This window comes from Neolamprologus brichardi, chromosome 14 (assembly GCF_056152115.1).
Source record: "Neolamprologus brichardi isolate AB-2024 chromosome 14, ASM5615211v1, whole genome shotgun sequence".
Taxonomy (NCBI): Eukaryota; Metazoa; Chordata; class Actinopteri; order Cichliformes; family Cichlidae; genus Neolamprologus; species Neolamprologus brichardi.
In genome coordinates, this window is record NC_142117.1 from 27,067,553 (window position 1) to 27,086,828 (window position 19,276).

Here is a 19,276-nt window from a genome sequence, read left to right on the forward strand (position 1 = left end):
GGATATTTCTGGCACTGCCTCAGTGCTTGCAAACATTTAAATCAGGTTTGTGGTGTTAGTTGCAACAAATCAAAGACAGTCAACCCACAGCTCCATGACAGATGATTCAAAAGCGGCAAAAGCTTCGACGAGCGAAGATGCATTAGAGCCATAGGATGTCGAATCTTGAGTGAGCGGTGCAAGTGTCACTTTCTCTGGAGTGGAGGATCGCTTGCTCTCACTATACTATGAGAAGCACTACCCGCACCTACACGTCTGAATGCAGCAAATTCATCTCTGGAGTTAGTCTTGCACAAGTTAAGTTAGATACGGGAGGCTGACTCAAACATCAGCTTATTGCTAAAACAAAACGCACACACACCAGACGCACAAACACCTGTAACAGATGCAAGCAGATTTCTGATCGTGTCTAATAAATGTAGCAACGATGGTAATTTTTCATACTGCTTGTAATTGTTTTTACGGTTTTTCAAAGGTGCTTGCATGCCTTCACATTCTCATATGTGTCTGATATTGCAGTCTGACGCAGGCGCTATCACCTTTTCGCAGCTGCCTGTGTAACATACAGCAAAGGAAGTGACAGCAGCACAGAAGCGTGTCTGTTAAAGGCCTCGTTTCCTTTCATTTTCTCCTTTTTTGCCCCACCATCAGTCGCCTCTCTTTAACACCATTCCCTCAGTAAACGATTACACAACATTCTGATGCATTATTAATCTCCCCTTTTCGGCATCAATATTACATTAGCCCTAATATGAATGTTGCACTAAAAAGGAAAATCTTTAGTGAGAGCCAAATGCCAAATTCTAATAACCTCACTTTGCATTTATCGTCTCCCCTCGTACATTCGCCTGTTTCTCGCTGCATCTCCCCTAAAATACGGGAGAGCTCCTTTCTGTGCTGAGAGGAGAGCTGTGTGTGTGTGTGATAGGGAGCATTAGGATATGTTTGCTCACCCACATGCTCAGATCCATGGAGACGTCATGGAGAAAGGGAGGAATGTGACAGACGGGGTTAGAGAGGAGCAGAAACACTCATCCTCCACATTCTCCTCCTTCTTCTCCTCTCTTTGCTTTCCTCATTTTTTTAAAGCCCGGAAAAAAAGATGTATTAAGTAACCAGGAAACTGAAAAAGAAGACTTTTAAAAAGCTCAGGAAGGCAGCGGCAGCCAACCAAATATCATTCTCACTGGAGTGAAGTGCATAGGACAGAAGTTGAAATTCTGCTTACTTTCCTCACACTCACCTTGGATTGAGTTCAGCTATGGCACAGAAAGTATTGGATCAGAATGACGACCAGTACATGTCTTTAGATTCTGTTAAGATTACTGTGTGTTAACATCACTGCTGCATTTGTGGTGTGTATGAGTTTAATGATTTGATCTAACAGTGGTTTAGACTCTTTGGCTTTTTTAGATTCAGTGCAACAACAAATGCCAGGATTTAAAAATATGCTAGACCACGCTGTCCCCGAAACATGCTTGATAGCTAGCAATGACAAGCTAGCTAAAAATAACCTTTTGTGCATGAGTGTCTTTGTTTGTGTTACACTCAGCGTCTGACTGAACGTTTCCAGCAAACATTTCAACACTGAATATCTGTCAGATGGCGGTCTTTTGTCGATGTCTAGTAATGGTTGAAAAATAGTTTCAAAATAAAAGTTGTGGGACCTCAATGTTGGCTAAACATACCTCTTAAATGTCACATGGATGTGGTTTGTTAGACCAATGACCAAAACATTCTGGTTTAAAAGAACAAGAAGTCAATGGAAAAAAACAGACACCACAAGGTTGCTCATGCTTCACTTCTACTGTGCTAACTTATTGCACAGTAAGGGTCATGGGCCAATCACAGTGGCTTTTGGTCAAGACCTTATAACCAATTGGTCACAGCTTGGAAAGCGCTGGTCACTAAGAAAAAGTGTGTATTCCCCATTCAGTAGTTGAGTGGTTACTGGCGCTTGTTGGCAGATTGCCGTAGTTGCTCATCGTCTGCATAGAACATGCTGAATTGTGTACCACTGTGTGGCCATTTTCATCAAGCAATAGCTAGCAACCTCCCACAGCTGCCAACTGGTTGGAGAATACACATTTTTTCTTACAACCACTGGCTGACAGACAGTTGTCAAACAGTCTCTAGGCCTGTGTGCCTGAGGCTTTAGCAAAACACAAGCTAAGTTTACTTCACTGTTCGGTCCAAATATAGACTGTATGTAAAAGATGGATGTAGCCACCGTTGATATTAAGCTTCATGCTTCATAACAAGACAAAGAGCAAAGAAACCAAAGGCTGTTTTTCCAAAGAACTCTATGTAAAGACAGGTTTTATTTACAACCCTCCTATTGGTCATTTAAAATAATGCAGGTTAAAGCACTTAGGAATTGGCTACATTTAAAATTTTTATGTCTGCATTGAATCTATGTAGAGCCTACATAGATTTTGCTGCCAATGCACTAGTTAGCATTAGAATTACGAGGAAACGAGGGTAGTGAGTGGGCCAGTCGCAGTTGTTGTGAGCTGCTTGGGCTGCATATTCACATTTCTAGGGAGCTATACATCATGTTATGGCACTAGTTACAGTTTAGGTTTTCAGAAGGGCTTACTGGTTACAATACCCCATGGCATAGATAGTTTAGAAACATAAATTCAGACCAGATCTCCAATTCTCACCTGGTATCCCAAAATACCTGATGATTGGATGATGGGTGATGATTGGATGATTGGACTGCAATCATTCTTTTATGGCATGCTCAGTTTGGCTCACCGAACAATTTTGCACTAATCACACAAAGAAAATTTTAATTTCAGTTTTAGAGAGTGAATGCCGCTAACGATTAATGTAATTCATTTTAGCCTTTATATAAGCCTTGAATAAGAGAAGGTCATTTAAAGTAAATTGCATGTGAAGGAAGTGAACTGGAATTGGAAAGAGAGCATTTTTTTTCTATTAAAATAAAGACAGTTTCATTCCTTCAGTCATTTTTGAACCAACAAAGCAATAAATTCACCTTAAATCAGTGGTTAGTTTACACTCCTAGAACCAAGTGTGCCACACACAAGGGTGTTATCTCGCCATTAATTGTTATGATGGCGATGCAGCTCCCCAACAACCTTGCAAAAGTTAAGCTCTGCTTTGTTTGCTCTGCTTGTACCATAAAACATCTGAGAGACAGATGAATAGCAATAATTCTGCAGGCGTAGCAGATTCTCCGCTCAGCTGTGTGAATGGACAGACTACAGCTGTGTGTGACATGAATGGACAGAGCCTCTCGCCACCTGTTGCATAATTTATGAGGTTTGGTTAATGTGTTTTTCCTCGCCGCTTATTGGTTCTCATCAGTGCCTGCACACAGGGATGTGCGGTAACACTGAGTTAGACGTTACCAAGGTGACCATATGCAGGAATCACACCTGGAGCTAATAAATCACGACACACTTGTGACTTTTAAGTCTTTTTTTTTGCGTGAAACTTTGACCTGTAGTAAAATTTAACAAACTACATGATCTGAACATGTAGTTTGAGAACTACAGAACACATTTGAGGTACTATACAATTGTACTTCTATTCATCTATATGATATCGTTCTAATTATAACATAACAAGGGCTTTTAAGTTTTAAATTTGCCGTTTAAAGGCTGGATGTTTATTTCTTTCTCCTGCCCATTCATTTGCAGGTACACGATGGCAGACTAACCATCCTTGGCATCACCAGAGATGACAGAGGGGCGTACACATGCCGAGCCTACAGTGACCAGGGAGAAGTGCTCCACACTACCCGTCTGTTGGTTCAAGGTGATGTCTCCTCAGGATGAGTAAAACAGATATGCAAGTTACAAATATAAAAGTCGAATCCGAATGTGTTTTGATATTTTGCCAGATTTTTCATTGAAAAGAAAAATCTTTCCCCGTCTCTACCGGAGGCATACCACTTTGATTGCATCGATATAGTAGTTTGGTTCCATTATTTATACTTAAAGGCAAAGCTCTGCACTCCTCTGGGGTACTGATGTATGTAACATACCTTCTGAGTCTGTATCGGGCAGTCAATAGCTCAGTCTGGGGCCTCTGTATGTGAATGTGTGCACAGCCATGTGTATACAACAGGATCTGTCTAAGAGCGCGTCACTGTCTGTCTCCGGTCCATTAACCAGGCTCTCTGCTAGACACAGATCAGATAGATGGTTGTGATAGCAGCCTCACTCGGTCTCTTGATACAGCGGGGCTTGGGGGAGTTAACAGTGTGTATTTAACAAGCAACTGAGCATCTTGCTTTTAAGGTGTGTTTTAACGCTTGACTTCTGTAGGTGCAAACATAGCAGAGAAATAACTCCACTCCTTCGCAGTACAGTAAATGGAGGCACGCACAAACACACACACACACACACACACACACAAACACACACACACTGCAAACATGGTGATTGTTTTGTAACTTACTGAAGACTCTAACTGGTGGTGCATGAGATACAACTGCATTAAGGCTTCAGGCCTCTGGTGGAAGTACCAATTCGATACCTGTTCTCTCTTATCTTCATGCAAGAGGTCTCAGTCATGATATGCGTATATGATAAATGCAGAGAAATCTTTCATTGTAGTTTTGTAGACATTTTGTAGTGTTTTTGCAATATAACAAGACCAAAACCACAAAAACTAAAAAGGTTGATGCTGCAGTTTGTTTGAATATTACCACGAATAACACCATGAAATAAGAGACACGATTACTTCGCACACGCGGAGCAATAACCAGGAGACATCTGAGGAGTCATGGTTCTCAGTCTGGTGATCTGTTTTTAATTGTTATGTGAGACGTCTGCACATGTGATGTAAAAGGCTGTGCATGCTCAGAGGTGAACAAACAGGAGGTTTGTATCTGGGCCTTCTCATAAAAGACAGCTTACCTTTCATGGCTTCTGCTGTTTTATTGAGCGCTAAGAGCAAATCTAGAGCACTTCAGGAGATGAAAAAGGTTACAGTGTGAAGCATGCGAAACCAGAACGCTGACTAGTATTAAGTTTACAACAGCTGGCTGCTTACTGTATTTTAAATCAGACTGTGATGATATATGCTGTAAATATTACTTAGTGTGTGCCTTTTCTCACCCTGATTTGCACCCGAAAGAACAAAGTTGGTGTGAAAGCCTCTAAATAAGATTTTTTTTAATGAAATTTCATCAATTTTGAAAAAAAAAAATAATAGGTTTAGGTTTTAAAGAATTAAATTATTATGTTGTGGTCTCATGTGAAGGTGATGATATATGCCTAACATTCAATAATATATATTTTTTAAAGTAAAAATAAAACGAGAGCTTTGGGCACCACATATGTTAACAAATTTCCCACGCGTGGGACTAATAAAGGTTATCTTATCTTATGTGGTGCAAAGAACAAATCCACAGGAAGTTATGCTTTTTAGCATCTTTGTGCTCGCTGTTTCATCCACTGTCAGCTTTACTGTATTAGTTCAAGCTTATGAAGCGACATGAAACATCTGCTACAAACCTTTCTAGACAGTGACTGTTCATCCACAAACAAAAGATGTCAGAAACCAGCTGAAACTATTAGAAAGTATTCACTGGACACTTTATTAGATACACCTTGGCTGTCTTGTGCTCCTCCACATCCCAAAGTTGCTATAAATATTTGCATCGACAAGCAGTTGAACACCTATAAAAACGGCTGATTAGTGTATACTGCAAGCACTGCACTAAATATTATGGCTGATTTTATTTTAAAATGCCTTTTTTGGCGTTGGCAAAGCCTACACAATATATATACCTAGATAAAGACAGTGCCATCTTTCCATTTCTTTTTCTGGAAATGGGCCTGAGTCAATTTAGCAGCTAGAAAAGCTGAAATGGAGATGAAAACCAAAGCTGTAAAAAGATGGAAATTTTGAATTAACATTCATAAGGTGGATTGAAAAAAAGACTGCCTGCTTCAACGCTTTTAACACTTTTTTTCTGTTTCTTTCAGGGCCTCCATACATCGTTTCACCACCAGAAAATGTCACTGTAAACATATCCCAGAATGCACTCTTTACCTGCCAAGCAGAGGCATATCCAGGCAACCTCACCTACACCTGGTTTTGGGAAGAGGACAACGTCTACTTCAAGAAGTAAAGTTATGATCAAGTTCACTTCTGTACTGTAGCTGTTCTCGCTCTCAGTGTAGGGAAACTTGTTAGTTAAGCACTTGTGTGAGGTTAAGACTTAGTGATTTAAATCAGCACCATGCAAGCTGCATAAGGCCTTTATCCCTGAGCTTTTGTGATGTGATTGACATTGCGGGTCTCTGAGCCCTTTGCTGTGCTGCGTTTTGAGCGACTGTCCAAGGGTATTTAGTTTGTGTGTGCCATGCCCTGCTGTGACCCCAGAGGCAGTAAGAGTGGGCCTGCCGGGGGTCCGTCTGGAACGTGCCAGGCGAGTTAGTGCGCTCTGGTGACAACATCACATGACTCAGGCCTTGTGTCATCATATGCCTCTCATGCGGTGATGATATGAAGCGTAGCCAGGACCTCTGCAGGCTCCCCAGAGCTGGTGTTTAGAGTCTGAGAGGCTTTTGCAGTGAGGAAGTGACAGACAGAACAAGTGGGAAGGAAGAACTAGTGAATAGGGTTTTGACTGGCGGTGAAAACAAGTGTCTGAAGGACTTTCACAGAGGAAGTTTCCATACTAATTTTAAACAGCTTTTGTAACGTCAATCTTGATTTTTTTTTTTTCGTTCTTTTTTTTTTACAGGATGGGAAAGATTTAGTTGAGGGACTTTATGATGAGACAGTCAGAATTTATGCACTGATCAAACTTTTAGTGGTTGCACAACAAGAGCCTATTGCCAAGTGTTAGAAGTAAGACACGTTTAATTTAAGCAGCTTACAGCAAAGCATAGCCTTTAAGAACAGCTAGCAAATGATCACATGATTAATCACATGTGCATATATATATAAACACTCTGGCTATATGTGCCGTATGGTACTGAAATTTGGCTTAGTGATCTTTTCCCTTTCAAAACCAGCAAGTTGTAAAGGACTTGATCTATTTAAAAGTGTTTATAGACTTAGCTATCCCTGCCTCAGGTGTGTGCTCCTCTGCAGACAAATCCTCTGTTTGTTTGCCTGTGAACTAGTCCTACATGATCAGGACTTGAGCAGCCAAAACTGGCACACAGTTACACTTGTGATGTCACGTTTTAGCCGATTGCTACAACCACTTAGCTGTTGGCTAAAATGAACAGTTTTTAGCGTTTATGCACCTACAACAGCTTGAAAAGCATCTCATCATTTTTATTTTACACCTGTAACATTTCCACAAAAGTCTGATTATACATAAAATATGATTACATATGATGAATTTTAATAGTTAATTGTTGATCCCCTCATGCGTGTAACAGAACAGATCCGGTCATGTGTTCTGAGCCAAATGTTCAGCCTGTGTTACTGTAGAGAGGGCCAGTATGATTTTTACATCTTTTAGCTCATCCAGCCGAAAGGTCGATGAGTTTATACCGGGGTGAGACTTCCGTCGTCCATCCTGTCGTCCACAGTTCACAAGGAATCGCTACTCCTTCTGGATTAAACTTAAATGAAACCTGCACACAGTGATCGCCTAATGGGTCTTCACCCTAACCGGTGAACTGTGACGGATCGTGAGCCAAATGAGCCGCTATGGCAGTGACCTTCTGGCGTTCTCTTGGTTTGATTGTCATTTTCACTTTTGCGGCTTGTTTGGTGTTGGAGAAAAAATGAGAAATGAGTGAAAATACCCTTTGACTGCTCTTTTAGTTACTAATAAATAATATATAGTCAGCATTAATGTTAATGATCCTGAATTAGTTGCAACAAATAATTAAATCATTCAAACCAAAGTTATGTAACTGTTATATATGGGGTTTCTCTTTTTTTTTTGTTGCTATTTAATTTAAAAATTGAAATTTACCGATTTACTGATGCTGATATTTACTGATACTGATGATCGTTTGTTTTGTCAAGAACTTTTTTGTAGATGCTCAAAACTCTCATTAAGTACAAATAAGCTGAAGGCTGGAGGAAGCAGATACCAAGTCTCAACAACAATTTGTGAAGCTCAGTGTGACAAATATGTTACATACCAATTAAGTGTTTGACAAAATAATCTTTAACAGCTCTTTTCTAGAAGTATTAATATCATCCCGTTAAATAAATGTGATAACTCATCTGTATAACAAATGATCAACCATTAACAAAGCCCTGAAGGTCTTTTTTTACATTTACTTTTTATTTAAAGGCTTTTTTAGTTTAAAGTAATGAAATATTAAAGTACTGAGTGAGTCCTGAGTATCTGTTTAAAACAAACAAACAAAAATAAATTAATATTGTCTGCTCTGTCTTTTTTTTTTTAATTTAAAGGGAAACCACAAGGGCCGTACCATTTGGCAGCTATGACAATTAGCAGATTTATTTGAGTCTCTTGCTTTGTACAGAGTGTTCTTTGGACCCCTCTCAGCTGGCTTCTGTTTGACTCTCTGCTGCTCTCTTATGGCACCTTGATGTAATTTAGCTCCGTAGATGTGTGCCCTGTCCTGTCGGTGTGCTTCAGTAACACGCTGTGATAAAACGTCTGTGTCTTCTTGCAGCGATCTGAAGCTCCGAGTGCGCATTCTCATCGACGGCACCCTTATCATCTTCCGGGTCAAGCCGGAGGATGCTGGGAAGTACACCTGCAGTCCGAGCAACAGCCTCGGTATCTCGCCCTCAGCATCAGCCTACCTGACTGTTCAGTGTGAGTGTTGCCATGACGACAAAGTGGGAGGGGGAGGGGCGGGGAGCTAGTACGGCGAGCCATGTGAGCAGCAGCAGCAGCAGCAGTATGGAGTCTGCTCGTGCTGGAGGCTGCTGTAGTATTCAGCTGCGCTGCTCCTGTAATGCAAAGTATCCTTCTTGAATTTCAAGGTCAGGTGTTGCAGAAAGGCAGCAGAGTTTTGATTTGACCATTTTCTCACTCTCATTGGAATTTAGGAATTGTATTATAATCTATTCCGGCTCCAGCCTCATTCCCGTGCACCAACATGGAGACAAACTCGTCCCCAGACTCAATTTTTCCAGCTCTCCTTTGATTGTGGCTGTGAGTGATGAGAGAAGAACCCCACTCCCAGACACATGACGTTTCATCATAAGTCCACTGTGCAGAGCTAATTTGCTCCCAAGTTGCTGCTGGTCATTGATTATTGTGCTACACTATGAGAGGGAGCTGGGGGATTCACAGCACTGCAGGCACTGACTTCATCACTAGCCTCACATACAGCAGGCGATAAACCAATGTCCTGATGGTCCATGTAAAACAAACTCCGGCTTTATGTATGAAGCAGCTGAGAATCACTCAAAGTAAACAACTTCTTGGACTAGCAAAGCAGAAATTAAAGGCTTGTGCGATAGTTTTCTGGATGTTTTCTGGATTTTATATGCGAATCCAAGTATCTTCTGTATATGTGCAGAAATATGATGTCAAAATTTCACTCACTCGGCTTAAAAAAAGAAACGATAGTACTCGAGAAAATTTGCATTGAACACTAAAAAACCTTTTGGAGGCTGTAATGCTTCGCCACATCCTGTGCACGCTGCTCACACACATGCATGTGCAGTGATTATGTTGAGAACTCTCTTGCTGGCTGCTGCCTAATCTTCTCTTCCACTAATTCCCCTTTCAGCACCTCTTTTATGTTCCTTACATGTCAGGAGATTTTTTTCTACTTCTCTGATTTTTTCCCAGTCCTTGAAAATCCTCCGGAGATGTTTTAATTCATCTCTTAAACATGAACAGAAACAGCTATAGGTGAAGAATTTATGAAACAGCATCTTAATACTATTTGTTGTAGTTGATGTAGATTCATGGTTTGGGAGGAGACCTTAGCAGGTCTTAAAATGATTTAAGTGCAACCTCAGGTGAACAATTATAGATGACATATAAAGCAGTATCATGATTTGTTTAGAAGAAACCAAACCAAATCATAGGTTTCCAGAATTGCATCTGAACTAACCACTTCTGGAGGAATGTCCTTTGCAAACCATTCGCAACAATTCAGCACAAATATTCGTCCTGACTGTCGGTGCAGCGGGGGAGGGTTGGTTTATTTTGCAGCCACGGGACCTGAGCACCTTTGCACTGATTGCATCCACCACAAACTCCTCTTTACACCAAAGTATTCAAAGAGTCAAATGTGAGGCCATCTGTCTGACAGCTAAAGCTGAAAAGGCTGAAATTGGGTCATGCTACAGGACAATGATCCCGAGCACAGCAGCAACCGAATGACTGAAAAAGAGAAGAATTGAGATGCTGCAACGGTCCAGTCAGAGTCCAAACCTCGACCTGATTAAAATGCTGTTGTGAGAACTTAAAGAGAGCCGAGCAAAAGCAAATACCCGCAAACCTCAATGACCTGAAGCAACGTTGCAAAGACGAGTGGACGGAAATTCCTCCACAGCGATGTGAGAGACCGATAAAGTCCTACAGAAAAGTTATTACTTCTACAAGCTGCTGAATCATGGGGCGCACTTGGTTTTTCACGCCTTGCGTCACCATCCCGGCTTAGTTTGTATAAAATAATGAATGGAATATGTGATGTGCTGTTGTTTATCTGCATGTAAATTATTTGAAATTTAAATGTTTTTGTCCTGATATATAAAACGAGTTGTGAAGATATTAGTTTTGACAGAAATGCCACATGCTGGACTTTTAAAAATATGTTAATGCTGATTATACCTGCCTCTGTTTATGTGTTCCTAAATTTGGCAGTGATAGGCATTAAGAAAATTGATAAGACGCTAACACTTCTAGCTGTGAATCTTCCTAATCTGGGAAGCTTTATAAACATGTTTGATTTTTTGTTAATCAAAACATGTTGAATCAAACATTTTCAGAAATTAACAGTTATTTACAGTTCATCGATTTATCACCCGACCCTTATTTGTCGTCCAGACCCTGCCCGAGTGATCAACATGCCCCCGGTCATCTACGTCCCACGGAAACTGCCAGGCATCATCCGCTGCCCGGTGGATGCAAACCCACCTGTGACATCAGTGAAGTGGGAGAAAGATGGATATCCACTCCGAGTGGAGAAGGTGAGTCTGATCTGCTTTTTTGTCGAGATTCGCGGCAAAATAAGTCCTAATTATCTTATCGGTTTAGCACAAGGGAGTCTTTGATTATGCTGAAAATTATATTTCTCAAATATTGTCCAGTAAAGATGACTTTTTTCCCCATTTTTATTGTAAAACCCATAAAAACAGATTTTACAGAAACTCAGAGAAGTATCATCTAGTCTAATATCTTATTGGATTATTACATTGTTGGACTGCTGGGCTGCTTTGAAGGTTGTGTTGAAGTGTTAAATTTAAAAGCCCTTTGTGGATTTTTTAAATTACGAATCGGTTTTCTTTTGGGAAACAAGCATTCAAAAAGACACAACTATTGCTTTTGTTTCTTGCCAATAGTTAAGTGACTGTGAGCATTTAGTCACATTCTGTACTTGTATACACATTTGGGGTCCATTAAACTACTGCTTTATACTTCTGCTTCCTCATATCTGATATATGAACTGTTACTTAAGAACTGCTCACTTTTCAGAACTGGAACATTCATTAAAACGTTGAAAGTGGATTCTGTTCGTCGGGTTTGCCGTGTTTTCAGTGGGAGCAATGTTTCATCGCTCATCAAAGTGACTTTTTCTAGTCTCTTTGATGAGCGATGAAACATTTCTCCCACTGAAAAGCGGCTGAAAAAGTCACTTGGACGAGTGATGAAACACGTCTCCCAGTGAAAACGCTGCATCCAACAAATTCAACTGTGCGAGATTTCCATACGTGGATTATTGAGCGTGCATCGAGACGTTCACAAAAGCAAAGAATAATATGAGACGTTATTGAAAAAGCAGATGTTGTTTGTATTTTGGGTCTAATTTAGGATCTCGCCGTGTTTCCGACGTCTCTCATTTCCCTTTTTAAGGTTCACAGATAATTTCATTTGAGTTGTTGGAAGCCCAATGAGGCGAAAAGTACAAATATTTGAAGCAGATGTGTTCTTCTGTCTTGTGTTTCTCAACATTTTCTCAGTACACGCTGACAAATCTAACAATAATAATAATAAAATTAGCAGCAGTATTAACAATCTACTAATGTCACTCACCGGGGCATTTTTGATTTTAACATTTTTGTACATTTGCTGATAATATTTCTGTAGTTTAGCTTAAATGGGATTTTTAGTTGCTAGTTTTTACTTACTTGCAGTGTCCCTTCACTGGCTACTTTATTGGTTACATCTTGGTATTACTGGTTTGAACCCCCTTCTGCCTTTTTAATCAAAGATTTTGGTCCATTTTGACCTGATAGCATCACACAGTGCACATACACACTGGACAAAGATCCCGTGACTGGTGAAGCCGTTTGATTAGAGCAAACTCCGTGTCATGTGAAAGAAACTAGCTTGTTATTTTTTGAGCTTTGTTAGGTGGTGCATTATCCTGCTGGTCATCATAGTACAGGTCATAAAGGGATGGACAAGGTCAGCAGCAGTATTCAGCTAAGCCGTGGTATTTAAATGGTGCTCAGTTGCTATTAGGGGGCCAAAAATGTGCCAAGAAAACACCAAATAGATCCACAGCATCTAAAATACTCAGTCCAGACTGTCTCAGACCAGCAACCATGCCACTTTCTAAGTCTCTTAGATCGTCATTCTTCTCCATTTTCTGGAGCAGGTCATCACGACTATGACTACATGCCTAAACTGACCGGGTTGCTCCCATGTCATTGCCATATTAGTAGAACCCGACTGATATAAGATTGTTAAGACTGATAGTGATGCCGATATTTAACATTCCCATGTATCGGACAATATTTTTCTGTTTTTCAGACACATGAAACATAACATTTGTTGTGTAACGTGAGTCCTTAATAACATAATATTACAGTTCAATTCAAAAATATTTCATGTTTTATAGTCAAAGTCCAAAGACATGCAGCTTGTGGGGATAGGTTAATTGGATAATCCAAATTGTCACTAGGTGTGAATGTGCAAATGAATGTGAGTGTGAATGGTTGTCTGTCCCTGTGTGTTGGCCCTGCGACAGACTGGCGACCTGTCCAGGGTGTACCCCGCCTCTCGCCCTATGACAGCTGGGATAGGCTCCAGCGCCCCCCGCGACCCTGAAAAAGGATAAGCGGAAGCGAATGGATGGATGGATAGTCAAAAGTCATAATGTCTATCCCTTGTTTACGCTCTGCCTGACTCTGCTTGGATCAGCCAGTCGTTGTGTTTGCAGCATTCTTAACACGTTACCAACAGGAGAGTTGCAGAGTACCCTCAGGTGGACAAACGTTGCAACAAAAACACTCATAACACGGTCGAAGCTTGTTTTTCCCACCTTTTTACTTTTTAAATTTTCATATATCGGCCATTATAAATGCAGATACGAATTTATCGGCATATAGCTAGTATCGACCGATATATTCTCCACGCCAATATATCGGTCGGGCTTTGCTGAACGAGCTAGCTCTACTTGCTCAAACAAGCAGCTGAACAAGTGTAACTAATGAAGTGGCCAGTTGGTGCATAAATTAACAAGTAAAGATTTTTTTTTTAAGCATACACAGTACAGCAGCTGCATACATAAATGATTTTTTTATCATTTCAAAGTGTCACCTGGATATAGCATCTTTGTGCACAGAGCTCTCTATCTTTGCTCTGTTTTTCTTTTATCTAAAATGCTGCCAGTGTTGAGGGCAGGTCTGTATTAAATAAACATTAACTTCCATTCATCTGATTTAAAGGATCTTTGGGGATCTTTGTTTTCTCGTGCAGTTCAAAAACATTAAATGGGACCCTGAGAGTTCAGGAAAACCCCTGAAATCAAGCATTTCAGATGCCCCCTTGTCTTATAGTACCCCGGTTGGAGCCTGATGCCAGACGGAAGTATCCGGGTGGCGGAGGCCACAGAAGACTCCCTGGGCACCTACACCTGTGTGCCTTACAACGCCCTGGGTACCATGGGCATGTCCCCCCCTGCCACTTTGGTGCTAAAGGTAGATCTCTGTTTAAGTTCTATATAGTCTCTCTTTTCTAACTTGTGCACACTTACTTGTAAGTGTTTATGATTTGTGTTTCTTAAGGATCCCCCTTACTTTAATGTGAGGCCTGGGGGGGAGTACCGTCAAGAGGCTGGGAGAGAGCTAGTAATCCCCTGTGCTGCTTCTGGAGACCCTGATATACCATCTATCACCTGGAGAAAGGTGCCAAACAGCTAAACACACGCCATCGAAATTCTCTTGAAAATATGTGCTTGTTTTCGCCTTTAATTTCTTGACATTTTTGCTGTGTTTAATTGTACCACCGTAATTTTCATGTCAATTGAAGGTGGGGAAGCCAAGCAGGAGTAAGCACAACATCCTACCCAGTGGCAGCTTACAGTTTGTGTCCCTCAGCAAAGAAGACCATGGAGAATGGGAGTGTGTAGCCACAAATGTGGTCACAAGCATCACTGCCAGCACGCGTATCCTAGTCATCGGTACAAACAGTCTGCACAGCGCTCTCAGCTTTCTCAGTTTCCTCAGCCACTGACCTTTCTTACTTATGTTGAGTTCACTTTGCTGTGGGATTTGCATGGAGAAGATGTCACCCTCATCCCTCAAACTCTTTGCCTTTACCCAAATTCCCTTTGGCCATCATTAAAATTTAATCTAATCTTATCTGCAGTGGCTTTATACAGTTAATTTAAAGCCTGAATGTGTAACTACAGTGTGCTGAAACATTGTCACTGCAGCCTTTGTCTGTTGAGTCATTGAACCAAGGGCATCTTTTTTACTCTTTGAATTGACTGACTGAAGTGTTGACAAAGGCAAACAGGGTTATTAAGTTTGAAACAGGCTGCTGAAAGCCTTCGTGTGCATTGGTAGAGCCAGTCTTACATTGTGGATCTTCTTATTTTATTTGTATTCTGCGATCAAGTTGCAGCATTCAAACTGATCTCAACGATTTTACCTTTAAGTACCTTTTGTTGTATTCTTTGATCCAAATTGATTTCACAACACTGACGATGCCTTTTACTTACTTAAAGTGTCACAATTTCCTTATGTCTGGAATACCAGCCATTTAAGTGGGCTGCATACTGTAGCTTCATCGATATATAACTAATATGGCAAATGAAGTTTGCAATTAAATTTCAGATTCTTGTCTAGACTGTTGGTTAGAAGTTCAATTTATCATAAATCAAATTCAAAAAGGTGAACTTACAGTTTCTTAGTTACAACTTTTTCTTTTTGGTTTCATTTGTGTTGATTACACCTTAATCTCAAATCTAGTATCATTTAATTTAAAATTTCATGCTAGTTCGTGCACACAATCACAGTCACGAGAAAGACTGCTGACTATACAGATGATGATCATTCACAAGATCCTGTGTGTAATGAATAATATAATATATAAAAGTTTATATAGAAAATATCAAAACATAAAAGTTTACATTTTTAAATAAAATTATGAAATGAAATAATGATTGTTAAAAATTATTTTCTGCAGAGATAGATAGGAGGCACTGGGACAAAGATGGCCGCTCAGCTTTTCTAATGCTATCACCCCCGTATAAAAAAAAAAAATGCTGTAAAAAATGTAAACAAAAACAATGCAATGATTCGTAAATCTGATAGAGCCATATTTTATTCACAATATTACATTAAAAACACATTTAAAATGTACCATTTGAATAAAAAATGTATATTGACTTTGATGGCCGCGACATATCTTAAAACAGTTTAGCTGTTTTCCGCTGTGTAGCATCAGCCCTTCATTTAACAATGCTCCATAAACTTCCCAGCATTAAGGAGAGCAGCTGTTGAACGTTTTTGGGGAGGAATGTTGTCCCATTCTTGTCTGATATCGGATTCTAGCTGCTGAACAGTCCTGGGTCTTTTTTATCATATTAAAAATGTATTGATTTACTCATGAATATATGAAGTCATGCTGTTCTAATAGATGCAGTAATTGGTTTAACTTTCTTTTACTGAAATATGCAAGACCTTCACTGGAAAAAGCAGATGTCCTTAAACCTTTGTGTGCAAGCTGATGGTTCATCTCCTCTTTAGTCTGAAAGATGCAATTCCCATGTTTTCTGACAAGAATTTCAAATTTTAAGTCATCTGAACAGTTTTCCACTTTGCCTCAGTTCATTTTAAATCAGCTTTGTCCCAAAGAAGACAGCGACATTTCTGCATCACGTTCACATGTGGAGTCCTCTCTGAATGATAGAGCTCTTATCTGCATACACGGATGGTAATGTGCTCACAAACAGTGATTTCTGAGCCCACACGGTGATTTCCATGACAGAATCATGCCTGTTTGTAATATACTGCTGTCTGATTGGGCATCCAATATAGATTTTTGGCCTTGCACACAGAGATTTCTCCAGATTCTCTGAGTTTATTGATGATATTATACTCTCTAAGATGCTCTTTTATACCCGACCATTAACAACCTGCAAAACATGTCTCAGCTGTTTCCTAGCTTTGTGTTGCCCCCATCTCAGCTCATCTCTTTTTTTAGATGTGTTGCTGCCATCAAATTCAAAACTAGCTAAAATGTTTAATAAAAAAGTTTAAAAAATTAAAATATTAATGTAGTTTATCAAAGAAATGTTTAATATTTTTTAAAAAAGATGTGAGAGCTGTACAGGTAAATCATAAATTCTGTGAACTCTCCTCTGGTAAAAGTGAGCAGATCAGTACGACTGACACCGTGGTCCATTGGCCTATTTTCCAAGGATTCATCACAGTGTTGCACAGCTGGCAACGTTCAGCTCGCCTCCATGTGACCAGCACTAAGCTGGCAGGTGTGGCAGGGTGGTGCAGACAGCTGTGCCTCTCCGACCACCCACAGGTCTCCCTTTTATCCCAGTGAGAACTAACTGGCTTCAGGCCACACTGCACAGCTGCTAGGCCTGTTTGGTGGGATGAGATGAGCTGCAGATAGCACTGCTGCACTTGAATTGCCTGACCTTACGCTGGTCACCACCTCAGCCAGCATCACATGATTTGCATAGAGCTGGCAGATGCATGACACAGCAACATTTGGAGGGTGAAAATAGCATAAATAGCATAAATAATTTGTGTCATTTGCTTTATTTGACTAAAACACAAATCATAGTAATTCAGAAACAGACAGTTATATGTATAAAATGTCAAAACAGTATTGGTATTTACAGAATTTCTATAGCTTAATCACTGCAAGTGATATTAAATGATGTGTGGGTGTAAGATGTTATATTATAAGTAAATTAGCATGTGTGCATTATGAATTTATTCCCACTCTGTCTCTGTCTCTGTAAATCACTCAGGCACCAGCCCACACGCTCCTGGCAATATCCATGTACTGCCCTTAACAACCTCTGCTAATGTGTCCTGGGAACCAGGTTATGATGGCGGCTTCGAACAGACATTCTCTGTGTGGTATGGTCCAGTGTGAGTACTCTCACTTTACTTTAAATCAATGCCAGCAGTCTGCATAGATGCAGAAACAGATGGTAGCTGGAGGTAGACGCGTACGTCCGGATTAGTCGGAGCTCTTCTTCGCAAATTCAGTCAGACGCTCACAGCGGGATTTTTTTTGACTCAAGGTATTTAGTGTATATAGATATAGATGTGCATAATTCATGGTGTGCACTGAAAACTTAATGGAGTGTCACTGCAGGAACACCCCAGATGGCATCACAAAAATTCAGAATATTTTTCCCTGTGTGCAAATCATTTATCCTGGTGTATCCAGAAAGACATTTGTTGACTGTAAACACGAAGACAAGGACATCACAGACATGAATATGTGAGTCACAGTCTGCAGTTGTGCCTCTGTAAGCGATACTGTAATTACATACTGAGCACATTTTTTAATGTCGAGCAAAACACATTATGGCTGAGTGGAGTGCAGGATTGTGGACACAATGAATACAATAAAACACAATAAAATAGCTGTGACTTACACAAGACTTACATTATAGAGAAATACACAAAGTATGTATTAATGTATCTTTAATTAACATAATATTTATCTTTTTATGTACAAAGAGGACATTTATAGTTTTTTTTTAGCCTAACAGGAAAAATATTTTTACTTTTTTGGAAAAGAGTCTAAGAAAAAAGGCAAATTTATGTTTATCTGACGTTCTTTACATTTTTATTTTAAATTTTTCCCCAGGTTACCAAGACTCTGGAAAACAACTTTCAAATCCAAATATTATGTATTTCACAATATTATAAAAGCAAAGGAAAAAATTCAGGTTTCCAGTTTATATTTAGGTTTTCCTTAAAACGATACATATCAGGAACTGTTCTGTGCATTATTAGATTAAATTCTCATTTTTTCACTGAACTAGACCAGGCATATATATTTATGGAATAGAAAAAGTTGCTTACACCTCATGGGGCTGATGATGTGAACTGTTTCAGCTGCTCTCCATTTCTCTGGCAGGCTGTTCTAACAGCTCAGAGCTTGAAATTAAAGGCTACCTCCCCAAAGTTTTTCTCCTACGCGTTACAGTGTTTCAAAGAGTCGAGCCTGAAGGGTTCATAAATTGTAAGCATGTTAGATTGATCCGAGTCTCTAAAACGTTATAAAAGTTACTCTCTTTGGTGCGTCGCCTTTAAATTAGATGCAGCTTGTCATGTGACTGTTTATAGTTAATTAATCATTATAGATTTTCTCCTTCATAAGTTTCTCTTTGTCTGCTTTATTTCTCTGTCCGTAGGTCAAAGAAAATAGACTTCGGTCCACATGACTGGCATTCGATGCCAGTTTCTGGTGCTCAGACCTGGTTGGTGGTGCCAGGGCTGGAGGCTGGGACAGAGTACCAGTTCAGTGTGTTGGCTCAAAACAAACTGGGCACGGGCCCATTCAGTGAAGTTGTGACAGTCACCACTGCAGGTGGGTACTGCTAATCAAAGGATGTTCCAGCCATGTTTGCTGCTTTTTGACTTCAGAATCAACCCGCTGAGTTGCACTGAGACACTATTTCTAATTTTAGACTATAACCAGACACAGTGTGGAATATACTGCCCTCTAGTGATGGTTAAACTCATCCTGTCCTATGCTTAGATTTATTGTTTAAATATGAATGCTGTACTCAGATTTCCAGATGAGATACAGTCCAATGTGATTTTTTTATGTTTGTATGTGCTCATCTCCATCACCTTCAAAAGCTCAGAGCAACAAATTAAACGAACAAATGCAGCCACAGTGGCTGTATAGGTTTATTTAAGCCCTACTTTACAGTTCTTA

General features: G+C 40.0%; 1 protein-coding gene across 3 annotated transcripts in view; it reads left to right on the top strand.

Moving 5' to 3' along the window:
- Positions 1 to 19,276, top strand: part of igsf9ba (immunoglobulin superfamily, member 9Ba) — a 75,188-nt gene that overhangs the window by 38,370 nt on the left and 17,542 nt on the right. For all 3 annotated transcript variants that reach the window (XM_087851050.1, XM_087851048.1, XM_087851049.1), the window contains exons 5-13: positions 3,672 to 3,789; positions 5,970 to 6,111; positions 8,604 to 8,749; positions 10,943 to 11,085; positions 13,900 to 14,040; positions 14,128 to 14,247; positions 14,372 to 14,522; positions 17,343 to 17,466; positions 18,747 to 18,922. In XM_087851050.1, coding sequence (XP_087707176.1) covers positions 3,672 to 3,789; positions 5,970 to 6,111; positions 8,604 to 8,749; positions 10,943 to 11,085; positions 13,900 to 14,040; positions 14,128 to 14,247; positions 14,372 to 14,522; positions 17,343 to 17,466; positions 18,747 to 18,922 — 1,261 coding nt within the window. The remainder of the gene's footprint in view (positions 1 to 3,671; positions 3,790 to 5,969; positions 6,112 to 8,603; positions 8,750 to 10,942; positions 11,086 to 13,899; positions 14,041 to 14,127; positions 14,248 to 14,371; positions 14,523 to 17,342; positions 17,467 to 18,746; positions 18,923 to 19,276) is intronic.